The sequence below is a fragment of the Ixodes scapularis genome, unplaced genomic scaffold (assembly GCF_016920785.2).
Source record: "Ixodes scapularis isolate PalLabHiFi unplaced genomic scaffold, ASM1692078v2 PGA_scaffold6__148_contigs__length_123643588, whole genome shotgun sequence".
NCBI classification, from domain to species: Eukaryota; Metazoa; Arthropoda; class Arachnida; order Ixodida; family Ixodidae; genus Ixodes; species Ixodes scapularis.
Genome location: NW_024609881.1, coordinates 23,362,174 through 23,388,535, shown reverse-complemented (window position 1 = coordinate 23,388,535; position 26,362 = coordinate 23,362,174). Strand labels below are relative to the sequence as shown.

Sequence of the window (26,362 nt, the reverse complement as noted above, 5' to 3'; positions counted from 1 at the left end):
TGAAAATGAAAATATTGTTTCTATTAGAAACTTGCTGAGTCACTGAAAACCACAAAATTAACTCTTTTTAGAAGGATATAATGCAGGGGTAGCATTTTACATGTTCTGTAAAAATGCTTTATTTGGACGAGTTTCTAGGTTTCAGTTTCTTATCAGAGCTCATATTTGCGCCTACGGTCCTGTTCCCCAGGGGCTTAGACGCGCAACACACGTGCGCCATGCTTCCCTCCATCCTACGAGGGACTCAAGGGGGCGGCTTCGCACTGCGGCCACCGGGCAGCAGGACCGTAGCTGCAAAGATGCGCTCTGGTAAGAAACCGAAGTCTGGAAACGCGTCCAAATTGTGCATTTTTTTAGAACACCATAAAATGCTGCCCCTGTCTTATATCTTCACAAAGAAAATTGATTTAGTGCGTTTTGATGATGCTTAGCAAGTTTCCAATTGGAACCATGGGTCTATTTTTTTGACTGATTAAAAATTTCAGGAACATACTATACTTAAGAGAGGCTGAAGCGGTTTTGTATTTGAGAAAACACTTTTAAATCTTCTTCATTTGACCTCCAGAGTCTCAAATATCAAAATTATTTGCTAATTTAATTCATCGAGGCTGCATAGAGTCATTTTTAAAGCGCTGTGAAAGCACTTCCCTAGAGAGCGACGTCACAAGAGCAGCTTTCAAAATCTTGGTTCACGCATCTTCAGCGCCTATCAAAGCTATGCACGCGCATGCTATTTTTTAAGAGGGCAGAAAAATGTGTCACGACTGGTGCCAATGCCGGAGAATATACCTAGAAAACTTGCAATTGGACGCGCGGCCCTTTAGCGACACGCGCTTGGCGGCAGAAAGGTCTTCTTACGATGTCACTGATGGTAGGATGTTTTTTTGTGTTTTCTCACGTTTAGTTATATCTTTGTGGATAACGAACGGGATATTCAGATTCGCGGGATAAAACTATGCTAGAATGAACCTCCATCTAGTTTTCTGAAAGAAGTCTGGCACATCTCTGTAATAAGCCGACTGATCATTACAAATTAGCCTTTTATACTATGCCGCCCTGGCCATATAACTCACGTGCACAGACCGCGTAAATGTAGCTTTTACGGCTTTTTTAAAAAAAATCTGTAAAACATACAAAAAAACACTTTGTAGAATGTCCCCCAATACGATATGATTGTATGGTTCCTTCCCCGCTTGCATTGTTCAAGAAAGACTTGTGGACATCCAGCGTTTCATTGCAATGCTGGATGTCAGCGAGTCTTACATCAGTGAGTGGTTTCAAACAAGCATGATGTTTGCACACCAGTAAGCTCTTATCCGAGGCTCACCAGGAGCACTAAGAGCAGAGGCAAAATGTCGTGACTTGGTAAATTTGGTTGCAGGTATTTATTTTTAGAAGAACTGCATGCAGCAAAGCTTAACTTTGCTCAAAAGAAGATTATTAAAAATTCAATACTAAACAATGGTGTCCCTTGAGCTGTCAGACCAAACTCCCACTCTTGCCACTCAGGAGTTCCTAACTTGTGCGTAGAGGATCAGCACAACCCAGATTTGTGCTACGAGCGCACCTGCAATATAAAAGTTCAATAAACATGAGATGAAATATGAGACGTTTACAATTCTCTGTAACGTGAAATTGGAGCACAGATCTTGAAGAGGAGGATGGGAGGGTATGCCCCTCCTCCCCCTCCCCTCCTCCTCTTCTGCTCCCTCCCATTTAGCGGGAAATTTCCCTGAACTTAGCGGGAAAATTTCCCCACTAAATTTAGCTGGTTAAGTTTCCCACTAAATTTAGCGCAGAAATTGATGTCACATGGGACCTCAACACAAATGCAGTTTTCCCGCTAAATGTAGCGGGGAAACTGACGTCGCATGACTGTGTCACGTCATCGATACAAAAATTCAGTTTCTCAGCTAGACTTAGCGGAAATATTAACATCACATGACCGCAACATTAATTCAATTTCCTGCCAAGTTTAGTTGGACGGTTACGCCGACAGCGAAACGCGGAAACGGGTGCTAAGAGCTGCACTAAAACTAAATGCATCAGGTGAAATAAAGTGAACATTAGAAATAAGAAAAAGAAAAGAGAGTCTAAGATACCGTTCTCAGATCCTTCCTTTTGTCCGTTCACAAATGTTTTGATTTCAAGAAATGTTTATCTCTTTATTCATGCCCAGGAAACCCCTCCCCGTCTCAGCATGAAAGCAATAAATCAATGCAGACTAGACCTTGTAAACTATAATGCGCATGAAAATGAATGTTTGCCACATAGTCATGTATGAGTCGGTGGCTCAGATCTCTAAATACATTTGTAGTGAGGAATATTCTGGAATAAAACTTCTAGCCTTCGAATTCAACAGTTTGAACTTCCATAAAGAGCACTGTATGGCAGAATTTTTTTTTGTGACACATCTGAAACGGTACAGCGCTCTCATCCTTGCATACCTAACAAGAATTTGTATTTTTTTTTTAGCATGGCGTGTGCTATTCTAATGCCCATACAGCCTCCTTTAACCAAATTTCCTTTGTAGAGCTTTTTCTTGGTTCTTGTTTAACTAGCACGACAGATTGGGTACCTTGAATTCTCACTCGGCATCAACAGTTTTATATATTGATGTAACAGCGAAAGACAAGATGTATGGACTTGAGTATGGCTCAACAAGCACAGATGTTGAGAAAAGTACTGAAGAAAACTCAAATGTCAAAATAACTATAAGCTGGAATGTGGATACAATTATGGACACAGACATGAGTACAGTTAGCAGATTCAATATGAAGAATACGTGTTGGACGCACACTCAAAGAAACCTGTTGCATCTATATTCATTCAAATTACTTCGCAGAACCCAGCGCTGCAGTCTCGGGTGAGAGTTCGCTGAATGAGTCTACTGAAAATGACTAGACGGAAAAAGCAGTTTGATCTGCAACAATGAGCATTACACAAGTGACATGCCATTATTACTGTTACAGTGCCGAATGTTTCAAGCTGCCAGTAGCATCATTCTGTGAGTTCCCTCCGTACATTACAGGGTTTGGCTCTCTCGAATGCTTTGCAAGAAAAATGATGAACTGGAAATATCTAGAGTAGCTTTAGAAAAACTATTTCCAGAATCTTATCTCAGCATCGTAAAAAATATAAAAAGTTTCTAGAGACAAGGTTAGTGCAGGAGTTGAATAAACTAAATACTTTGTTTTGAAAAACCATCTTGCCATAGTAAACGTATAAAGTTTCCCTAGTCGGAGCTAGTCGTTACGGATAATTGTGTCCATTGCGTACCATAAAAATTTAATTTGCGACCTACAATATTTACAGACTCAACCAACTCTGAATAAGTGGACCACTTGGCATTAAAGATTGGTCTCACCATGGCTGTCTGCAAACATCTACATAATAATTTCCATGAACCTATGTATTTCAAGAAAATATTTGGTACGAGCTGCTTAAAACACAATAGCACTTTTTAACACTAATAGAAAGCCTGTAGTGGGCCACAACTTAAGCCGTTTTCACTTCATTATGAAGTGCAATTACACATATGTGAACCATGAATATAGGCCTGCACTAAACTGTTTTCTTAAGTTGAACGTGGTATGCTCTGTTTACTATATAAATCTTTGCAGAGCTGACAATGTGCAAGTTCCTGTTTTTTTTATATTTCACATCTCCCGTCTGCTGGGTGTGGTAGGTACATAAAATTGATGACACCAACGTAACACAACGATTACTTTAAGAATTTGTTTGGGTATAGCACGAGCAATGCGATCTGCGGAAAGTTATTTCTGTGACACCGTTGAACCTACATCCACGGACTTTAAGTTCACATGTGAATCATGCCTGCAGACGACTTTTTGTAATTGGAACTCCATCCAACCCAAGATTTGAATGTTTTTTGCATTTTAGGCTTATTAGTGCTTTTATTGTTTTATTAATAGGTAAGAAGAATGCTTATTTCAAGTGGCATACCTAACACCTGGTGGCACGAGGACTCCCCTGTCGTGACGCTGATCGAAAGTCACAGGCAGGGAGATACTGTGATGCTCTTGTTGCTGGGATTACCTCCCCCATGGTCCTGGCCGGACCACAGAAGAAGATTGAGTCCAAGCTTGTGGCCACTAGGATCTCCAGATCTTGAGGCACCCAAGCAGCTGAAAATAAAAACAAATCACAATCAAGTACCTGGCAAAGCTAAATTAGAATGGCTAGCATATTCTTTCGTGATCAGCACATAGATCCTTTTATTTTAGCCATAGTCACCCCCCAGGACAAGGCCACGTAGGCCTTAAAATGATGGGTACCGAATTAAGGCGAATGATCAAATGCATTTATTTAACCCTCTTTCACCGCAACCTGCGAGATTTCTGTCAAATATTCACATTCAACTGTAAATACTATAAATAAAACTACTACTGCAATGCAGAGCCATATAGTGGGAGAGTTTAGCCAGTGTGTGTGGCGACGTAGGTGCCCGAGAGGAGGAAAGGGAGGAGAGCGCCGAAGGAGAGAGAGAGAAGGCAGCAGAGAAGCAAAGAGGAGACGACCGCCATTTTGATGCAAAGCTGTCGGCACGGAGTACTGTTAAGGCTACGCGTCGTCTGCTACCGGTTTATTTCTTTTTTTTTTTTTTGCCTGAATAAAAGTTTGCGTTCAAACATGGAGGAACTTCTTTCTGTAGGTTTTTAAGCTACCGAGGAATAACACTATATCATCTTATTGCCAGAGCCTGCCAAATAAAAGGAAAAAACTGAAATTTGGATATCGATCCCATGGCGGGCGAATGAATGAAATTGGCGGCCCTCCCCGCTCAGCTGGGAGCAGCCTAGAGTTCACGCGCATGCGCTCACGCCTCTCGCTCTGTGCTGTGGGCTGATTAGCTCACTCGGAAGGGAGACATTACGGCAGCGAAATCATAGACTGCCAGACTCTCCCCATATATGGCTCTGGTGCAATGGAAAGATTTTCCTACCCTCATGCTCAGCGAGTGTCGACTGGGGATACAACTCCAGTTCATACACTCGCTGAACATGAGGGTAGAGTGTACCAGCAGAGTTCAGGTGTCTGGATAGACAGAGTTTAGTTGGCGCACCAAGAGGCTAACGAATAAAAATGGGTACTACTCTGATCAAAATGCCAAAAAAGTGGGGATCTGGGCTTGACACTAACAGCAGCACACAGTATCTATTTTACTAAGGGGTACCATAAATCATTATTTTCAGCTACCTAATCAAACTAAATATTCTTCCTGGCTTGCTTTTTAGGAAAATCTCCAAATTTACAAGAACTATTAAGACAACGGCTAAAAAAAAAGCAATGGTAAAACAAACAATCGAATTCGTCTGCTATCCAGTAGCACGACATCTATGGCAGGCAGACCTGCAGAATGAGCAAGCAGTCTAAAAACAGAGTATGTCGTATGTATAATATGTTTTCGTGCTGCAAAGCAAGCGCTGGAGGGAGGTTTCCCGACGTTAACGAAATTTCTTGCAATCAGTTGAGAACAAGTTAGAGCGGTGAACTTGTCCTTGCCCCTGGCATAACGTTTTAGTGTTGCCCATGAAAACTCACATAAATTTGTAAATAAAAACAAAAAAGACAAACCTTCATTAAAAAATGTGCAACTTTGGCAAAGAAAAGTTACCTTGAACAAAATATGTGCGATACAGTTGTACTGCGTCCATTTGTGTGCTTAACCAATTTTGAGGCAAATCGGCGACAAGGAAAAGAAGACGTGTGAGTACAATTAAGGGAAACACAGAAAGGACGCATACCTACAACAAAAAAATTTAGAACGACCACGGGCAGGAAACTCTGGTGAGGCTCTCGGTGCGACTCCCTGCAATGGGCCTGCGCAGACCACAGAACAAGATCGGTCAGAGCTTGCAGCCATAAGGTGCTTCATACCATGAAGCTACAGAAGCGGATACAATTGGAAGCAAAGTGCATTTTATGTCTCTGCAGAACGAAGAGTTTAATAGCTAGTATGCATTCACAAGGTGATACAGTCATGAATGCACAGACTTTTCAATGCAGCACTATATCACAAAATTGTTAACCATGCCAGGCAACTCTAAAACCGAGAGCATTATTCCAAACTATCTCAGCTTAAAGTTAACCACGACAGAAGCTTCAAGCCATCCTTGCAAATTCAGTGCACAAAGCAGGCCATGTGACCTTCTAGTTGGACGCCATGGTACGTCGAACTTATAATCATGCTTCATGCTGTTTTTGCTGCAATGGCTTGTAGTGTCAAAAAGTGGTCCAGCTTAAAGAGACGCAAAGTATAGACGTTTGTGAGTGGGGCCCTCACCTAGACTGCAGCAACATTGCAAAAGAGGACGTTCCAACCGGGATGTTTGCCGCCTGTAACCACACGACCAGCTTGTGCCCAGCGATTGTTCGAGCTGAGTACATGTCCTCGACAGTGCCATTATTTGACAAGCATTTTTATAAATGTTAAACATAACTGACTTACAGAGAGACTGCACCTCAACGACTAATGACTTGGGATACCTAACTGAAAACTGATATATTAACTAAATGCAAAACAATTACCTGGCAGGCATTAAATTTTAAAAAGGCTGGGTCGACTCTGCATTAAGTTGAAGGAGTCGATGCGTAATAGGACAATACAAACAAATATATGCCTTAGAATTCCTTCTGCACCCCCAAAATGATGTGTTTTTGAAAATAAGATACACAATGTTCTTGATTCAGAAAGTGCCTCAGCTGTACAAATGCATATGCAGTAAGGGCACTCGCCAAGCCTATTCTACTCAGCTCTGTGCAGGTTAAGCTAAGTTAGAGTACAGAAGTGCACGCTCACTGACTCCATGAGAAAGGCAGGGAAAAGTCTCCGTTGTTCCACCACCAGCCCATCTGCTACCTTCGATGATGTTTCAGCGCCTCATGAGCCTGGAGCGAGCACATCTGTCCAAAGCAGGGTGAAAAGCACAAGCACGTGCTGGAGGACGCCCAGCCATTCTCTTTTTGTCATCGGCTATACTACATATTTTTATTATGACATATTTTTAAGTGAGAAAAAGTATTGCAAATATGCAGTCCACCTTTGACTATAATACAGAATTCTGATAAGATAACAGTTGCCTTTCACCATTTTCCAAATAAGTGCTCCCACCTATCGGAACATCGACACTTGTGGTGCGTGAGTGGGTTCAGGACTGAGAGGCTAGAAAACGAAGCGCTCACAAGGCTTGTCTGGCCCTTCCAACGATGCGGGTACATTCGTCGCAAATACCCGATTTCTCGACAAAATGATTTAGAATGAACATATCTTGTCTACGCCCGAGGTAGAACATTGAATTGTGATTCCCCCAGATTGTGCAAGCCATCCTTCAAACTGCGGTACCACCTATGTTGTGCTGCGGCATGCGTCCATGCTGAATGCTGAATGCTTCTAAGGAAAACCACTGCTCGTGTTGAAGACGACATCCCACAGTGTACAGGCAACAATGATTAACAAACTAAAACAAAATTGATAACATTCAATAGACACATATAGGCTCACAAAGTGTCGACACCATGATTGTTGTTGTTGGTTTTACTCTTCCATACAAACAAAAGTGACTTCCTCTTTCCTCCGATGTACAGTAAAACCCCCTTAGCTTGGTGGCCCCTATTTCTTCTCGAATCGGTCACAGAGGACATAATCGCAGCCACTGAATTTCGCAAAATTAAAGGCTGCTAAAATTAAAGGTTCGCCAACATTAAGGGGTTTACTGTTCTTCCGTGTGTCACATGATGTTAACATTTCAAGGAGGCTGAAGGTATATTGGTTTAAGAAAAAATTGACCTATAAAAAATGCCCTTCTCCAGGTTAGGCATGCGAGGTTTTTTGCACTACCTATAAGGTGGCAAGTTTGTTTCCGCAGAGCTTTCGGTAAAACGGAGTCACAAAAGTAGCTATACTTGGTGTCAACTATTTTGTGCTGCATTATAAAGCTAGAGTAGATTCCACAGTGCCTCAGCAGAGCACTGTTTGTTGCGAGAGCATATGTGGTGTAGTGTTGCATCCCATTTGCATGATCTAGAGAAACTAGCGCTGACAGAGTTGGAGCACTCCAAATAATAACAGCCGACTGTAGAAGCATTGAGAGATGCACACATGCAAACTGTGCATTTCTTAAAAGTGGATTCGAGCAAAGTTAAAAACAATATGTATACTTACGGCGGCCATACTTGCCTTTCCGAAGCATGACCACTTTTCCCTCGGTAGCACCATCCAGTAAGAAGCACCAGCAACACGCCCATGAGACGCCGCCGACTCCTGGATTGAATGACGACCCGCCTGAGGTCTTGGAAGGAGATCCGGAACACTGCTTTAGGCCAGATCTTGTATCTGGTGGGGCAGGGACTAAAAGTAAAAATTAACAAATTTATCTGAAGCGCTACATTCCTATAGGATGGCAGTATTTTTTTTAGGCCAGTGATGCGCTTTAATTAAACACACATGGTTGGTTTATATGATGAACCAGCAGCCCCTATTTTGCTTAAGTGTAATGCAGTGTCTAACGTTACGTCCGACGGAACCCGAAATAAAAATTAAAGTTACCGTATTTACTCGAAAATAGGTCGAACGCTATTTGTTGGAACCACCGAGAATAAAAAAAAATAATTCAAATATAGGTCGACCTTTTTTTTTTATTTTTACAAACAGGGGAAATTTTGGGCAAAAGAAACAAACCTTTATCTACATCACTCTCAGCAAAATCACGGGGCGATGCCAAAAACTTTATCACCGTCAGAACTTTGGAAATGTCATCGTCGTTCGAAGCTTCGTCAGGTTGGTAGACATCCTCGCGAATTCGCAGCAATACTTCACTGACACCGTTGTAAAATGACGACAAGAAGAAACGAAAGACGGTGCAAAGCGACGAAAGACAAACCACAAAAGACGCAAGCAAAGCCACCGTGTCGCCATGAGCAACACGCGAGCCGAGCGTTGGCCGAGCCGTTTCAAACAAACCAAATTAACCTCCGTTCTTTTTTTTTTTTTTGCGCGTTTGGGAGGATGGAGGGCGAAGTGCATGGCGCATCGCCTTCCTCTCCTTCCCCGTTGCCCAGCAAGGGGAACGCTAGTGGCTAGAGGCGCGATGGCGAAACCCGACGCCCGAGATGCGCGAGATAGCGGCACCGGCCACCGCGCGCACGGGCCATTTCGGTTTTCGTGCACCAAAAGCTTTTTGAAACAAGAAGCGGCGAGGCTGTACGGCAACGCCGGCTCGGTGATTCGATAGCTCCATGCCTCCGGTCGGGTCGCAAAATTTGGTCGCGAATGTAGTTCGAAATTCTTTAATCACGATTTCCGAAAAAAAAAAAAAAGGTCGACTTTTATTTGAATAAACACGGAAGTCAGCCGCGCGACCAGACACACATTATGAAAGCGATTGGTGCGAGCGACCAAGGCGATGAGCGACGTTTTCTAGAAGCTCAAGAACCGAGCGGCGCAAGCAGCGAGAGTGAGAAATCGTCGCTCGGCGCCGCCACTCGTAGCTTCTTGCCGTCGCTCGTCTCGTTGATCGCTATATAGCTTACATGCCGTTCAGAAAGGCGCTCTAAGTGCTTCAATTGCATTGGGACCAGCCTCGCATCCAATCGTAACCACTCTTGACTTTTTTTTTTAAGCCGCCCAGGTAGAAGTCAACATCGTACATACATCGTTTTCAAGCATGGCTCCTCGTTCATTGCTCGATTTGCATTTTCGGTAAATTACAAACCGCAATGAAGCACAATCATTCCAGTTCAAAATTGTCACGAACACTTGGCACGCATGCTTACACTGTAGCGCACCAAACGTATTTTAAAAGTAGAACGAAAACGGGACGAGATTCGCTTACCACTTCACGGAGACAGACGCCTTCGGATCCCAGGCCTAACGGCTGAACTCGGAAGTCGCCGGCGGTCCGGCGATTGGACGAGGCGAGCCGGCCGCGCTGACGCAGGCTGACCACACGTGGTTGAACTATGAGAGGCGACGTCGAGTTTAGAACCAGAGACGCAGTAGAAACGGACCGCAAAACATCTGTCCCGTAAACCGTAAACGAGCCAACACCGCTCAATCTTCGCCATTGTTCGCCATCTCCGCGACGACCGGAAGTGGAAGCCGCGAAGTTAGAAAAGCCGCGGCAGCGGAAGCCACTGGGCGAAACCTTTACGTTTCGGTTTCGCTTTTCTCCAACGCCGGCTACAGTCGCTACGGTTGCGCGCTGGTGGGTTTGTGGCTGGTTGCGACGAAGCGAGAGGCCACGAAGAGACGCCGAGTTGGCCGAGTACGAGTCACGGCCCACGATTCGAGCAACGGGTCGTTTGCCGCTGTCGACCGGCGATGCGGTATCCGCGGCTCGGTGTCACGATCGGTCTGTTGCCGTGCGCGTTGACTCAAAGCTCGAAGTTATGCAGCTCCGTTCCGGCACCAGCCGCACCACGTTTTCCGGTGCATCGCACGTGGAGGCCTTTCGACGCATTCAGTGAACGTAAAGATCGTGCCCGCTGTCTTCGGTGCTGTGGAAGAAGTTGGGAGACGGAAGAAGCATCAAAACCAAGGCGTTAGGACTCCAGGCCAGGCCGCCGGTTCACTCTGAACGAGAGGCGACGTGTTTGCGCACGCTTTGAGGAAGCCTCCGCGTTTCGCCGCGCCAGACCTCGCCGATCGCGACCGGACCAACCGGACCCCGAGTCCGAGAGGCTCTTGCGCAGCCAGGAACGGTGCCGAGGTAGGAGCTGCTCCTTCTGCGCTACCATGCAGTGCTCTACAGTGCTCGGAGCTGTCGGTGTCGTTCGTGCTTGCACCGAAGCCTTTGTGACCCCTTCGGACGCGCAAGTCGTACTTCGCAAGGGTTTGGACGGGGCCGCCCTCACCGAGCAGCTCCGCTATATTCCGCTTACTTATGATCTCAATAAAAGCTTGCGTTTGTTCTCGGGAAAAAAATTGCGGGACCGCTCTCGGCGCCGCCGACGGGGTTGGCCGCCGCCATGTTCTCAGCTGTTCACTCGCTCCCGCAGCGAGCGCCTTCCGATAATTCTCCCCGTTCCAAAATGCGATGCGACCTCCGTTTACATGGGCTAAATGAATGCGCACTCGCCATCTCGATCCACCTCTGTCTCGTGACTTTAATGCGATGCGCTTTCTTTGCGCATTATGCCGTTTACATGACCGCATTTTGAATGCGGCAACTGGATTCAATGCGACTAAGTCACATTCATGTAAACGCGACTTATGTTCTTTTTCGACATGTTTGGTGTATGTAACGATACCGGTGATAAACGATGGACATTTTGGTGGAAGATGGCGGTCGTCTTTCTGCATGTATGATTTCGTTATTACGGTGGTCCTGTGGTATAAGCGTTTTGGTGGAAAGATTGCGGTCGCCTACGTCATCGGACGCAAAATCACACCAGACACACCAAATCATATCGGCAAGCAAACTGGCTGCCAGTATAGACAGACCCGGAGCCACAGCGGTGCCGGTACCTCCAGTTATGCAGAACGCCAAACCAAACTAGCTGCATGCATAATAACAAGAAATTAAGTTGGTGTCATACCAGAACTGTACAAGCAGCAGGTTTGTGTCTTGCACGTTTTTCCAAGAGGGTGCGGCCAGGCGCGGTCGCTTGCGGAGCGACGCGCGCCTCCCCGCAACGCTCGGTAGCGCGACGCAAGCAAGTAGAGACTTGTTCAACTTTCCGAAGCGTTGCGGTGCGTTCGGGTGCGTTCGACCAATCAGAAGCCGAAAGAGGAGAGGGGGTGACGTGTTCGCTCGCCGCACCCGGCCGACTCGGCGACTGCGAGAGGTATCCGGTTCGCCGGTCGCACTGCTTGCTTTTTCGTTTTGGGGAGCGGTGGGGACTGTATTTTCCAAGGCTGCGTTAATGCAAGCTTGACAAAACGTCGGGGAAGCCTACGAGATCGCCCCAAGATCGAAACATTTCGACGCTGTCGCTGTGCGCCGCCATGTTGCCTTGGATTTCGCTTCCTATTGGTGAGCCACTAGCGACGATAGCGCGTTCTTATTGGCTCTTGACTGCGGTTGACTGCGTGTCAACGCAACTGTGCGTACAAGTTTGGCGCAAGCGGTCTTCGCAACGCAACGCGTCCGCTTGCCGCTACGGAACGCAGCGCGCTCAAACGCGAATGTGCGTATGGGCCTTTATCCATCTTTCTTTTCATGTGCTGATGAGCGGACATGCTGTGGAGACTGCACCGAGGCGGGGCAGCCCGCCCGTGTTTCCAATAAATGGGGTTTTCATCCAGGAGGTAGGCTGGTAATGCAGCAATAACATAAGTGGGGTGGTTGCATATAACACTGGAAATATTAATAGAAGTTTTTTATGGCAATTTAAAAACAGTGCTGCATTTTCCAGTCTACACCACGGTTTTCCCCCCGTCTGCAGCATTTGTCTTCTGTCATTATTGACCTGCTTGCAAATAAGTAAGGCACATTCGCTAACCTTACGATTGAAATAAACTGCATTAATTTTCCAACAACTTGACTTCTCGGTACCAGAACCTGGAAGGTGTAGAAATTTGCATGACCAAAAGGAAATAATTTCATAATTGAAAACAAGTGATGCCGATGGTAGTAGTAATTTTGTGATCCCCTGGATGATTTCTGCATTGTGAGGTCAATACATGGGTCGATGTAACTAGAATACTGCACTATGCCTAACTAAAAACTCGACCGAAATTGTGCCATTTCCTCAAAGTATTTGCATGATGTGAGGGTATACTTGCCAATTATAACGACAATATAAACTAACAATCGTAGTATTCACTGAAATATATAAGCAGATCCTATTTACCACCGGGAGGAAAAATCCAGGGTAACTAGGCTGTGGAGGCATAGAATATTCCATGCAGGGGATCTATTGTGCATGCTCAAAAAGCATTCCACAGCCAAGTAAAAAAAGGATTTCGCAGAAGGCTTGGACTGGAAAAGTCTATACTAGAGCGCATGTTGAGAGTACAGTAATGAAATGTAGGTTGGAAATGAATTCTAAATAAAAAAAAGTCAAACAATTTACAGCATGCCTATAGTCGGTGACAGGTCAAGAACGAAGTGGAAGCTCCTCCCACCTCTTTCCACTTTAGTAGAGCGAATGCTGGAGAGGAGGCGACCTCCTCTCCGTCGTTCGCTGCATTGAAGTGGACTATAGTCACCCAAGCAGAACGTCATTTGTTTGTCATGTTAGCCACGTCGTCATCCAGACCCTCGGAACAATCGACCACGTCCCTCTGAGAACTGCAGCAATCGCAATTCGCCTTTCTTCGCCTCATCGCACCGGCACGCTCAGACGGCTGATGTAGGGAAGCATCTTGTAGCTTCATGCAGTCAGATTTTTCCAGGTTATATGCAGATTTTTCATTTGAAAGAACAGATCCAGAAGAAAGTAGAAGTACACTGCACAACACTGTTAGTGCGAACATGACATCGGTGCTTTTTCTATCTTTACTTTAAAATGGTATTAGTGGGTGCCAAATTTTACTGCTTAGGTTAGTGTTCCAAATGAGCACTTCTCACGCCTGAGCAGTTTTGATGACAGCCTTTGGATTCTAGGAGGAAAATGAAGCAATCCGGTCGTGCGACTCAAATCAAATTTGGGGGTTTTACGTGCCAAACCAACGACGGGCATCTGGCACGCCCCAGCGGAGGACCGAGGATTAATTTCGACCACCTGGGGATCTTTTGACGTGCAATCGAAAGCTCGATTACCAAGCTGCCTTCTCCGCAATAAACCTCCATCAGATTGCACGTACCTCGGCCGGGATTCGAACCCGCCACATGGGGATCCGTAGGCCGGCACTCTCGCCTCGGAGCCACCGAGGCGGCTTCGTCATGTGACTGAATGTGACGAAGGTGCACTGGCTTTGGTTTGACTACGATCATGTGATCATAGTTATGGTCACGTGATATCGTAGATAATAGGTCATGTGATTTAGAGGATTCCGTTCATGGCTACGAGCGACTTCATACACATGCAGGGAGGGTGAAGAGACAAGGGAAGGGGGTTGCGTGGTCTCTAGGTCAACGCAATTTATTCTGCATCCCTGTAGCCCGCATACACGTCAGCAGGGTACCTGCCCCTAATCGTCTTGACCACACAGGATGGCAGGGGCCGCCTATTCTTCTTTCCCAAGCGGCTCCACAGCCACAGGGCACACTGCCTGTAGGCTGCAAATCTGTAGTGCCTGGAACAATGACAGAGATTGGATGTAAGAAGCAAAGCCTATCACTCTGTTGGCAAATTCTACACTTGTTTTCATTTCTCTAGGCATGTAATCATACTCTGCTTTTCTGTTACGTCCACTCCAGCTATCACATAGCAGAATCCCTATTTGGCAGTCCATGTCGGATGGGCTAGACATGGAAGCCAAATTGAAGTGAACTGCTGTAGATTCATTCTAAATGCTCCAGAGTTAAAAAAAACTATAGGCCTTGGTTTTCCTAACGCACCTCCAACTCCAATCGACACAACAACCAGTTATACACCGGAATTAACAAGGAAGGAATATCTGTTGCGTGGTCATGATACATAAAATAAGTTCACAGGGTCCCAGTTCATAATTGTAGATAATATCTGTCATTGGTGTTGGTGACGAATATTGCATCGCTGTGTTTTGGGAAGGACACATGAAAATTATGTGCACTGGCCAGAGGGAATGGGAGCCATTCATCCAGAACAGTGGAAAGCTCCCCATATGATGTTGTTTAATTTGGGAAAAAACAGTGCAGTTCGTAAGCCTGTGAAGTAGTGGTGTGCAAATATTGGTTTGAATCAAATAGTGCACTGTCGTTTCTAGCATCAACAGCGCAAAAAGAGCCGGTTGCATCGGCTTCCTTTTGCAGCGCGAAGGTTATGGCAAACATACTATTCAATTTGAACCAATATTCGCACACACCTACTGCAAAGGTTTCCTGCACACAAGTGCCAGGGAATGTGAACTCGTCAGAGAACGTCCCAATTTAACATTGTCTAAAGTGCTGCTGGCACTGCCGAAGCTTGGCATTGGTGCTGGTGATTAGGGATTTGAGAATAGCAGCCTGGCCTTGAGTGTTCTATGAAGCTCGCACAGAACAGTTTTGGTGTAAACATACGAGCTGAAGTGGTCATGCAATACTGGAGTGGCTCCAGCAGTTGTGATTTCATGTCTCTCCGACACAATCCGTGTCAATATCCGAACATGTCATTCTGACAGCTTCCATTTGCCATGACAGCTGCTACCACCCCCATGTGTTTATTGGTCCTGAATACCTTAGGGCTCAGGGCACCGCAATCATTTGCTATTTGGTCATATACGCACCTGCAAGACACATATATCAACATTTTTTCCCGCTTTAGACTGCGATATGTCTTCCATTATGCTGTGTTGATTTAGAGGTGACACTACTATCATCAGAGTAGTGGGGATACATATGAGCACCCCCAGGCCTCCCCATTCTTGCACGAGAAACTTTGAATTTCAGTGTTTATTTCAATGAATAGTGTTGTTAGAAAAATATTTTAACGAAAAATGATGCGATACTGTTTGGTGACCTATTCCAATCTCGAATCCTTTCTGTCATACTCACCCATGTGGGCACTGCAACATCATCTGTTAAAAAAAAAGCATTGATCTCGACGACGACAGCCTGCTTCTGAATAAGCTGTCCAGACATGGCACTCCTAAAAAACTATCCCAGCATAGCGTGCAAAGAATGCCACACCAGCGGTGCAAGTGTTGCTGGCACCACAAGGAACATGTCGAGATGATCATCCACCGGCTTCAGGGTGTCTGGCATCTGCATCCAAAAATAGTGTAAATCAAGACCCAGACACCCAATAATTATCACCCCACCTTGAGATTTTGGCTTTTCAACTAGATCTGGGGATTAAGGGATCGAAGCTAGGAAGGATTGGAGGGCAGGACGCCTTGACATGTCTCTGACTGGGGTGTTTACTGCCCTATATACCTCCCATGGACCAGAAGCCGTCCCAAAGTGGCAACAAAATATGTTGCGAGAGCCAAAGTGTCATGCTGTCAGATGCCGGCAAAGTTACGACAGAGAAAACGAGCAGATGCAAGTGTGGCTGTTGTCGTGGCGTCCCCCCTTGTGACAATCAAGTGAGCACAAACTATTGTGCAGCTCTTGGCACAGCAAATTAGGCAGCTGCCATACGCACATGGACTCTTCTGGCACCGCCAAAATTCTTGACGTGGCAGATTTTTATAAAAAAAGTAAGCAAACGTAAAACAACGCATTCCAAGCGTCCCGGCTGGTGCCTTTGTTGCTATGATGTTCACATGCACGTAAGGGCAACTTCGGCAGGCTTGCAGTTACACGTGCTTCGTCGCGCGGGCGGAGACAACGGCTGTTTGACCGAAACCGAAACCATGCCACTCCGCGCTCCGTCGCCAACTGCATGGTTCCCAAAATAGTATGCAAAATGTAACTGTCCAGCATACGACAATAAACAGTCCAGCGACTTGTGCTTGCCAGGCCGGCAGGCGAGGTACAGGCTAAACACACAGAAAAAAAGAACCTGAGCGTATTGATGCAAGACACTGCGAATCAAGGTCAAAAAAGTTCTTAGAGCGCTTCGTGCAACGACTGAACTCGAGACAAACAAGCACGCTGTGCGGGTTCAGCGTGCAGACATTGCCTTCTTTGCTTTAGCTCACTTCTCTTCACCAACTTTCTTTTGCGGCAGATTTTTCACGTACCGGGGTCCCTCTCGAAAGAAAGCCCACCAGGAAAAACCTAAGTAATCAAAACTTCGCCAAGCAGTCATTGAGTTAGAGAGGGATTTTTATAGCAGCGTATGATTTAAACAAGAGCAGGAATGTCGATGCGTTTCAGTCTAGTAAGCGCCATATCTGCAGCGACGTGGGGACGGCAACACACGACGTCGCGCGAGCGCTTCAGCTCAAAAAGTAACTCCCACCGCGCAAAAGCGTGGTTTTGTCTCACAGCATGACGGCATGTTTGGCACCCGATGCACTAACGTCTGAGAGTCCGCACACGCCCGTGTCTACCGCTAAAAAAAAAAAAAGACGCGAGACGAGATCCCTGAGACGACGAGTGCACGAAACGCGAGACGTCGGGAAAAATCATGCCAGACCAAATAGACGATTAATACAGGGTACTTTGTGTCGGGTGGCGTCTTGTGCGACCTAGCTTACGCATGCTCAATTACGGTTCTCAGTTTCGTTTCGTTTTTGAAAGGCGACCAAAATTGCTTCTTTGGCGCAGGCTTGGCACGGATTAGCCATATTTCGGTGAAATGTAGCAGGATGTAGCAAAGTTAGCCCCTTGGTGCAGTTTGGCGCAATTGGCGCAGCAATCACATCACTGCACTGTTTATAAGTGTGTCTCACCCACGCCTGGACAGATGCCTCCGAGTCATCAATGTCCGCAAAGACATCCTCGCGTGGCTTTCTGAATACGGAGGGCATTATGCTCATTGACTGCATGTAACCGGCCACCACCATCAACATCGCCCCGTATGTGGCTGCCCTCAGGTGATTGCGCGATTCATGAGAAGCTGCCAGGGAAAGGGGCGGCAGGTACGCTCTTGCAGCATGACAATGCCCATCCCTACATTCACCGTACTCCCTCAACCTAGCCCGCAGTGACCATCAGCCATTCAGCACCATGAAAAAACCACTTATGAGGACCCTATTTCATGGACACTGGTGAACTCGAAGCGGCTGTCCAGGCGTGGGTGCGAAGCACTCCCAAAGAGTGGTCCCGGAACGGAACGGAAAGGCTGCCACACTACTAGAACCAGTGCGTTCATCTCCAGGGGGACTACGTTGAGGAGGTCGACACACCTACCGACCCCTAAGTGGACAATATCTGCGGAAAAATAAATCGTAAATCAGTATGGTACGCCCCCCATATGGCTGCACTGCCTTGACAATTATAGTATGGGAAGGAGGAAATTTTTTATTTTTTTGAGTGCATGGCCTGCAGTGGCATAGCCAGAAATTTGTTTCAGGGGGGTGTTTTACATTGCTGGTGTGTGTGGGGGGGGCGGGGGGGAGGGGGGATACTTTGCATCGCTGGGCGAATGGAAGGTTTCTAGTTCGCATTGCCGTTGCATTGTAAACGGTGCACGAACCAGAGCAATGAGCCTTCAATGACTGCCTTTTTGTGTAGTTTCTTGACCCAAAAGCATGCAAACACCGTCTAAAGCCCCTTCTGACAATTTGGATACTGGAGTAAAGAATATGACTTTTGCCGATAGGGTTGGAATATAAGTCTCCACTTGCCTTCTAGAGGAAAGACGTAGTGGCATCCATGGACTCAACAGCAATCTGTGCCTATGTCATCGTTCTCAAGTTTTTGATTGTTTTGACCAGAGAACATTGCACTCGTTTGGGACACCCAAAAATTGAAAGGATGCATTATCGAAATGCCAAAAATAAAAAATGCTGAAAGAACAAACCGCCCAAATCTCTATTAGCCGAATCACCCGGTACCAGAGATCAAACAATTCCAAAATATTATGTTCAACACGAACCTACAGGGTTCTAGATTGAGAAAGTGGAAAAAACATTTGTTCTGCCAGAGGAATTCTTTGTTTGTTGAATATGATCTAATAGTTTGTGCGTATTTCCCAAAGAAAGCTAAAGATGTTGAGCTTGTCCCAGTTGCCCAAAGCGGCTGTCAGGCTCTCTTCTCGCATGCTTTGCTTCTTGTGTGGTAGATGGCGAGGTTCTAATCTGAATTCTGCCTCGATATCGTCTTCGAGCGCAACTTGCACATTTTTCATGCTCCTAATTTTGCAGAAGACACTTCCATGATTCCAACACACTGGTGCAGCTAGCATCTGCCAATACCGTACCAAATATGGCGATCAGATATGTACGCATTCTCACCTTTCGGCGTTTTGCTGTTCGGCAATTTAGTTTTCGACGTTTCAATGTTTGGCCTTTACATTTTGATTTTCGTCATTTTGATATCGGCCCCTGTTTTGATGGGCTTGAAGGTCACACGCAGAGACTAGACCAGGTAAAAGGACGAGGATGTCTGAGCTGAAGGTGCCAACTGTACTGTCGACGTTGACAGTGCACTTGAAGCAGTTGGTGTTTGTTTCTTCTCAAAAAGATTGCCCAGCATCAACTTAGCTGCAATAGCTAAGCTCATTTTTAAGATAGCAACAAGGCATTGGTGCATGCAAGATAAAGCAGGTGTATGCAGTTTTCTGAACTCTTAGCTCTGAGAAACAAAGTGACTGGAGCATCCTTCCCCAACACGGTTGCGAATTACTGCGTCAATATCATAACTTCGTGCTTATTTATTTGTTGCTTCGAAAGTGTTGTTCTGTAGTATAGTGCTGGTCCAGTCCATGAAGCTAGCAGGAAAGAATCTGGAAACAGTAATTCTTCGTTTTTCCGAACTTGGGAAAATGCAAAAGCTACGGCATCAGCAAGCCAATCGGGGCGTGTAAGAACAATGCATGTGACAACGTAATGTCTTAGTGTACTCCTCCTGTGGAATCTTGGCACGTGCTTAGCTCCGTCGCTCAGAGTGGCCCACAAGGGCAGTAGCTTTCACCTTTTGTTGAGTTATGCTAAGACAGAAAAACAAGGAAACTGCATGAGACGAATACAATCTCGGGAGTGAGTTAATCTTCGCCTCTCGTTGACAAAGTAGGACTTTCAAGCCTTTGCGGCCACCTGCTCTCTGCGAGCTTGTAGAGGGGCTTCAGGCGCTAATTCGGCTCTGTTCAGAGACACCATTTGAGCAAGCTGCGAGCCAGACTTGGGTTTCTGACACGGACTGCGTTATCTTTGTCGTTTGCGCCAAAGCCAAACGTGTGGGATATCCACTGCTCTCTTGAGAGACAGAGAAAGAGAGAGAGAGGGAACCTTTATTAGTTACACCATAGTCCGGTGCTTGATTGGGGCCACCAGTGCTCACCCGGTACAGCATGGACATGCTGTACCAGTAGGAGCAGTAGTGTATCAACGAGTTGAAGCTGGGGGGGGGGGGGGTGAGCCAGCCTGCCTAGTCAGAGGGTCGAGAAGGGTGAAAAAGAGGGAGGTAAGGGAGCATTGGGCATGGGGACAACGCCAAAGCATATGTACATCCAAGGTGTCGCCTTCTATTGCTCTCGACGAGGCGAGGCCGTCTCGACAAGAGACGAGGCCATGTGACTGTCATATATTTCATAGTGCTATTGTTGCATAACATTGCATCTAAACAGAGCAAGAAAATGACATATCTAAACTGATAACCGCAAATGCAAGGAAAAATAGCTCTCCATGATCTGGCCTAACGGGAAGAAGTGTAACACTCGAAGAGGGCGGTCTCATCAGAACAGTTCGTTTAGAACATATAAGAATATGTGTAGTTTATAGTGGGACAGCAGTTGGAAGTGTTCGTGTTTCTGTATTGAACAAATGACTGGGTGGTAACTAGGCAGGCTGCTTCTCATTTAGTCTCTTGAAAGCCTCCCTGGAGCGCTATATTGCGCCTGGACAGTGGGGGTTATGATTAATTTCACTATCGGCAACACAAACAATTCATCGACCGCTTCCCAGGATGGTGCTAAACGTTCATCTAGCCTAACAACAAGTTATTACAAGTACGTATGTACGCTGTGAATCGGACAGTGAACGTAGTTGCCGAGGGCACGGTCCTCACCGAGACATGGTGAGTTTGCTCACGCGCAAAGCATGACATCGTACTCACTCGCTGGCACTTGCGCCCATCCCTTGCTGCCCGTAGTGCCGCATGTTGAGGTAGGCCAACCTCAACACCTCAGGGTTGAGGCACAGGGCCTCGAAGTCCGGGTGGCCCGTTACGCAGCCCTGCCGGCCCTGCTGCTTCCGTGCGACGGCCGGGTATTCGCGGCAGCAGACGCACTCGACGACGGTCTCCATCGGCGCGCAGGAACCACATAGACACCTTCGCAGAAAACACGCATCAATTACCCATTAAAGCGGGGTATAATGGAGCGCACCACGTACCAGTCCGTGTTCCCAAGCCGCCCGGTTCCATCGTCGGGTGCGTCTTCCAGCTCTTGCGGACTCGCTTCACCGCGGCGCGGCCGTTCGTCGTTGCCACAGTCGGTGCCCGCGGCGCTGCGTTCGTCGACGTCGCGCATCGGGGTCGAATCATAGGATATGGCACCCATGTCAGCTGTCCGTTCCAGGATTTCGAGCTCTAGAGACGTTAGGTCCGAAAGGTCCATAGCGCGACCGTGCGATGCGACGAACGACGAATGCTGAGCACAAAGTTCGGGCAACTTTGGTCCGGGCCCCTTGACGACGGTCCGCGCGGGTCCGCGTGTTGGAGAGATTCCTCCGCGGGTCGGCGGTCGGTGACGCGCAGTGACACTGGAATCCTTCGATTGCCATTCGCTGATGCGTAAAGAGATGCCCCTCCCGTTTTCCGGGGTCATCTCAGAAAGGGGGGCGTGCCGGGGACTTTGATAGCAATTTTAATAGGGAAATCCGCCGCGCATGACTGTAATTTTACGATATTTAGGATCCTTAGGACCCATAGATTGAGTTACCGCCATATATAGACCATCGCAGAACGCTCCGGAGGGCCCCTTTAAAGGAGGGACTCGCGTGTCCCTTATATTGCTCTATAAAGGGAGGAAATTTCCTCCTACAAAACGGGGAGGAAATTTGCTCTCCTAAGAAGGGAGGAAAATTGCCACCTTTTCTCTCAATGGAGGAAACTTCCTCCCTCGTGTAAGTGATACAGATTACAACAGATGGCGCTCAAAACGGCCAGAAAAAAAAAGTCGGAGAGGCGTTGTTTTTTTTTTTTCTTTGTTTAGGTTTTGGCCGACTTTCGAACGCTACATGGTAGAGATGCACATACATCACTGAACATACAGAATACACGGAACACACGCAGATCAACCACGCACACAACAGCAACAACGCAGCAACACCGGGCCCCCTCGTCCCTCTACGTACGCCAAGTTCCCACTAGCTCTATATATGGCAGTCTTATTTTTGAATCCGACTTTTTCGGTGACTGCTATCATTTGGCACATAAACGCGGATAGGTGGAGTAAATATTACTCTTACTTAATACATTATTTGAATTGTCTTGTGGAATAGCCCCCATCTCTTAATTCAACACCCCGAGCAAAGCAAATGTAGATCATTAGGCTACATAACTAAAATTAAATAATTTTCTTCTGAATAAGGTTGATTAATTATCTTGACAATGCAGTGCTGAAATGCAGTACACTGTGCTGAACATCGCAATCAAGCTATTGCTTGATTGCGGTGTTCAGTGCCAGTGTAATTATTTTCAGTTTTGGTGGGGTAAGTAATCATTTTAATTGTTGCACAAGTTCAATGGATTTCCAAACAAACAAGATTACTGATTTTAACAAGACTTCTTGAAACAGCAGAGAAGATATCTTGGTTCATGCTTTGTCACCGGTGTTACAGAAATGTATAATTGTTTTAATTTACTAATCTGGAGCGTTTTTCCTATAAAAAGTAAGTCCCGGGCGTGGTAAAGGCCCACGAACCATGACTTTGGTATCCTCAGCAGACAACTAAAATAAGACTGTCTTTGGTGACATAATGCAACCGCTTGAAAACATCACATTGCCCGAGTCAGAAAGTTAAAAAGCCCGTGTTGAGAGTTCTAATAGATCGTTCAGTCACTCCCGCAACTCCATACGCAATCCGTTATGGCTTCTGCTATATATACCGTAGCGGAGCCGCGTTTTCGTGTTCTAGTAGAACGTTTGCAGCCCGGTGCAGAATATAGCGTTCCGAGAGCTAACGCAACGGAACTCTTTCGGACACTAAAGCTAAAATAGAGGTTTGTAAAGCAATTGTTAGTAATCTTATATTCATGTCTCTATCTAAATAGTATTTAAATTTATTATCGAGTGCTTATGTTCATGTTTGCTTCCTTTATAAGTACGTCCAGTACGTTTGCGACGAGTTTGAGATCCAGGTTGTTGACGCCGAATTAGTTGCGCTCGTTTCGCGACACAAAAGGGATCGCGTGATAATAGACTAAGTCAGCCGAATAAAAAAAATACGTAAACGGAGTTTTTCTTTTCTTTTTTTTAATGCGAGTTTTGACATGTAGCAGGAGATGGGGCGCAGCGCAAACTAAAAAGACGCAGCGGTGAACCGTTGGCTCTGTCGAATCATGCATTTCTTCAAGCCCGCGGATCTGCCCTCCGCCCCCACTTTGCCCCGCAACGAGAATGGAATGTCTGTACTACCCTTTCTTCCAAGTGGACTCTTCCCGAATGCATAGTTGACCTTGCTTTCCGGATCCGTTGCCTCGTCCCTTCCCCGAATCGTCATTGCAGTGTCGTTTCTTGTGCGGGGATACGGTTTTAGAAAAACGCGTGTTCCCGCAAGCCGGTCGTTTTTCCGATGTGGACGGACTACAGCGTGTGTCGGACGGAGTCGCTCGTCGCAACGCAGTGCTCGTTCCTATCGATTGGATATGCTGTTCTGTTTCATACAGAACTGAAATAAACGCCTCACGGATTACCTTTCGCTGTATGGTACGTAAGCTTTATTTCAAGAGTATAAGTTTCTCGCGGAGGTGACGGCAACCAAGCTACCAAGCGCTCAAGTTGCCGTCACCGCCATTAAACATGTTTGCAGTGGCAGCGCCGGTTCGACCGCCGCTGCGGCCACGAATTTAGAGGAGGAATTTTCGTCCCTTTTTCAAGCGCCACTAGGTCGCGCTGCATGTGGATCGGTGAAAGGGAGGAACAAGGGCAATTTCCTCCCTTCCCTTGGCGACAGGGAGGAACATTGTTTTTTTCTTCCCTTTCTCCTTCCTTTTTGTTTTTTAGAGTGTAGACAACTACAATTACGCTGGCTTGCAAAAGCCGGCGATAAAGAAAAATAAAACAGTGCCCGTCTCCCACTTTTGAGTGCACCTATAATCGGCGCGCAATAAGCAAATTTGACAAGAAGAACACTTGAAACTACTTATTATTATTGCCTTTCTTAATACATATTAAAACGAAAAAAAAAAAACTTTTTACAGAAGCCCAATGGGACTCGTCGAGTCTGCAAAGGATGGATCTGGTGGAACTAGATCACGCCTTTCGGGACCCTTTGAACGAAATGGAGTACTCTTCGGTGAGCCAGGTAACCTTACTAGATAACCAGAAGGAATACAAAAGCTTAAGTTAAAGAAATTTTCCAAACCAGCGTAATATGACCATATATTAATTTGACAGAACCTGTACAATCCACTTTATGACTTAGTGTATGAACTGGAGTACCAGTATGGTGCGTATGGGTGGAGGCGTATGGGCGTACGGTGTACAGGTTCTCCCTCGAAGAACCTTTCGTTCTTGTTTAAACACGCCGAAAATCCAAAATCATCGACTTCTCCAACTTCTCAAATTGCAAAAAAAAAAAAGAACACTATAATTTTTTTTTTTAAATTTCCCCTTACCCTGTGCCCCTAAAGGGGCCCTGCAACAACGTTTTGACTGGTTTTTAGTTTGCACCAAACTTGAGCGCACTGAACGTAGTATCTTAAAGAAAATTTTCTTTTCTCAAATTTCGCTTTATTTTAAAAGTTATAGGCAATTTAGAATTGCAAAAACAAACGAAAAATAACCTCCTTCATGACGTCGTAGGTCCTGGCTTGAGAGGCCGTGATCTAGAGGACTAGTGAGCTCATCAAGCGCTCACGGCTGCCGCACTCCGTGTCGACGGCTCGAGAGGGCGCCACTAAAGCACGTGTTGCATAGGCTGTATGAGGCGGTTGGCCAGGGCGGCTTCCATTGCATTTTCTGCGCGATTAAGGACTAATTTGGCATAACACTTCATTGACCACAAACTACAGCAAACACGGTGTAAAGATCAGTTCAGAACGGGAGTCACTTCGCGCTGCCATACCGCCAAATGGACAAATCGCCAGCCAAGCCCGCGCCGAGAGCCTTCGAAACGCTCGGAACCGGTCGGATCCTCGAGCCGGTATACGACCGCAGCGCCGCCGCGTACATCCGGGACCTTTCTACGCTCGCTGTTCGTCGTAGCCTCATCCCACTAGCCTTTTCTAGTATGCGCCGTTTTTGCCGCCGCTTGGTGGAGGGTTTGTGAACGTGTCTTTTCTAGTTTCCGTACTTTATAAACTGCATTTGTTTCTTTTCTGATCTAAATTACCGAACAAAAACTACTTTCATACATAATTGAAACGGTTCGCGACACTTATATTTTGTATTTCGACTGAAAAAAAAGCTTCTAGCGGCTCTGACCAGTGGTAAGCCCATGACCAAAGACGTCACATATTGCGCGCTTTCGGCAACGCGGGCCGCCCTTGTAGGTGGAGGAGCTTTCCGCGTCTTCCGGTTAAAATATGACTCACTGATATTTAGTTACTCTCTCCGTGCCCGCTGTCTTGCCCGAACCCCAAGAGACGTGGAAACCGCAAATAAGGTAGGCGCTTAAATATGATTGCAGGGCCCCTTTAACAAAATGGTATGGGCGTCCCTTTCCGGAGGTACATGGGGGACAGCGGGGCTTGGTATGGGACAGAGGGGCTGGACGCTGCGAGGCGTCATGTGCAACGGGGCTAAGTAGGTTAATAGTTCTGTAATTAGCAGTCGCATACTTTTGCCGCGAGGCGGCATGAATGTATGCGGGGGGTTGGTTAACGAGCTCCCGATGGATACATGTGCTGTTCGACTTTCTTTCGCACGGCACTTGTAGGCGCGGGTGGAGTGCCGTCGGACGGCACTGTAGACAGCCAAAGGAAAAAAAAACAACAGAAAACGGGGTGTTTTGAACAACTTTCTTGAAGAGATCATGAATTGATTTTTCAACTACTTCCTCGTCAGCTTTCCTCCTCGGTTCATTAGCAAAGTGAGAAAACATGTGGTCGTATTTAACTGAAACCCAAAGTCCTGCCAGCAGTCCGAGAGCCGGCATGGACAAAGCCCTACATAAATTTCACACTTCACGTTTCTGCAAGCGCTGAGAACCATGATGGGGGCGACGAGACAAGCGATGGCGACCCTTTTTGCTATCGCTCAGCCGGACGACGATGCACACTGCATGAAAGCGACAGGAGCAAGCGACCAATACGATGAGCGACGTTTTCTAGTAATTCAAGAACCGAGCAGCGTTACAAGCGACAGTGAGAAATCTCCGTCGCTGTTGCCGATGCTCGTCTCGTTGCTCACTAAATCGCTTTCATGCGGACCAGCCTTAATTGTCTGAAAGCGAGAGACACGTGCCACGAGTGAGTGTCGTGCTGCCATTCACTTCCAAGTGCCTCTCATTTCAGGGCTACACTGTCATTTGCTTCCAAGTCCTGCACGGGCCTCCTGCTCAGGCGCTTTGATGCCACTTACGAAACTAGCACAAACTCGTCAAGGGGTTTTCGGC

At 46.5% G+C, this 26,362-nt stretch overlaps 1 protein-coding gene across 1 annotated transcript; it reads right to left on the bottom strand.

The window, feature by feature from the left end:
• Nucleotides 1–15,635: 15,635 nt before the first annotated feature.
• Nucleotides 15,636–21,198, bottom strand: LOC120846075. Its single transcript, XM_042294386.1, has 3 exons — nt 20,975–21,198; nt 20,697–20,912; nt 15,636–15,794 (listed from the first exon to the last, which is right to left on the bottom strand). The coding sequence occupies exons 1-3, from the start codon at nt 21,196–21,198 to the stop codon at nt 15,779–15,781; spliced, it is 456 nt and encodes a 151-aa protein (XP_042150320.1). The 3' UTR covers nt 15,636–15,778.
• Between the last annotated feature and the right edge of the window lie 5,164 nt (nt 21,199–26,362).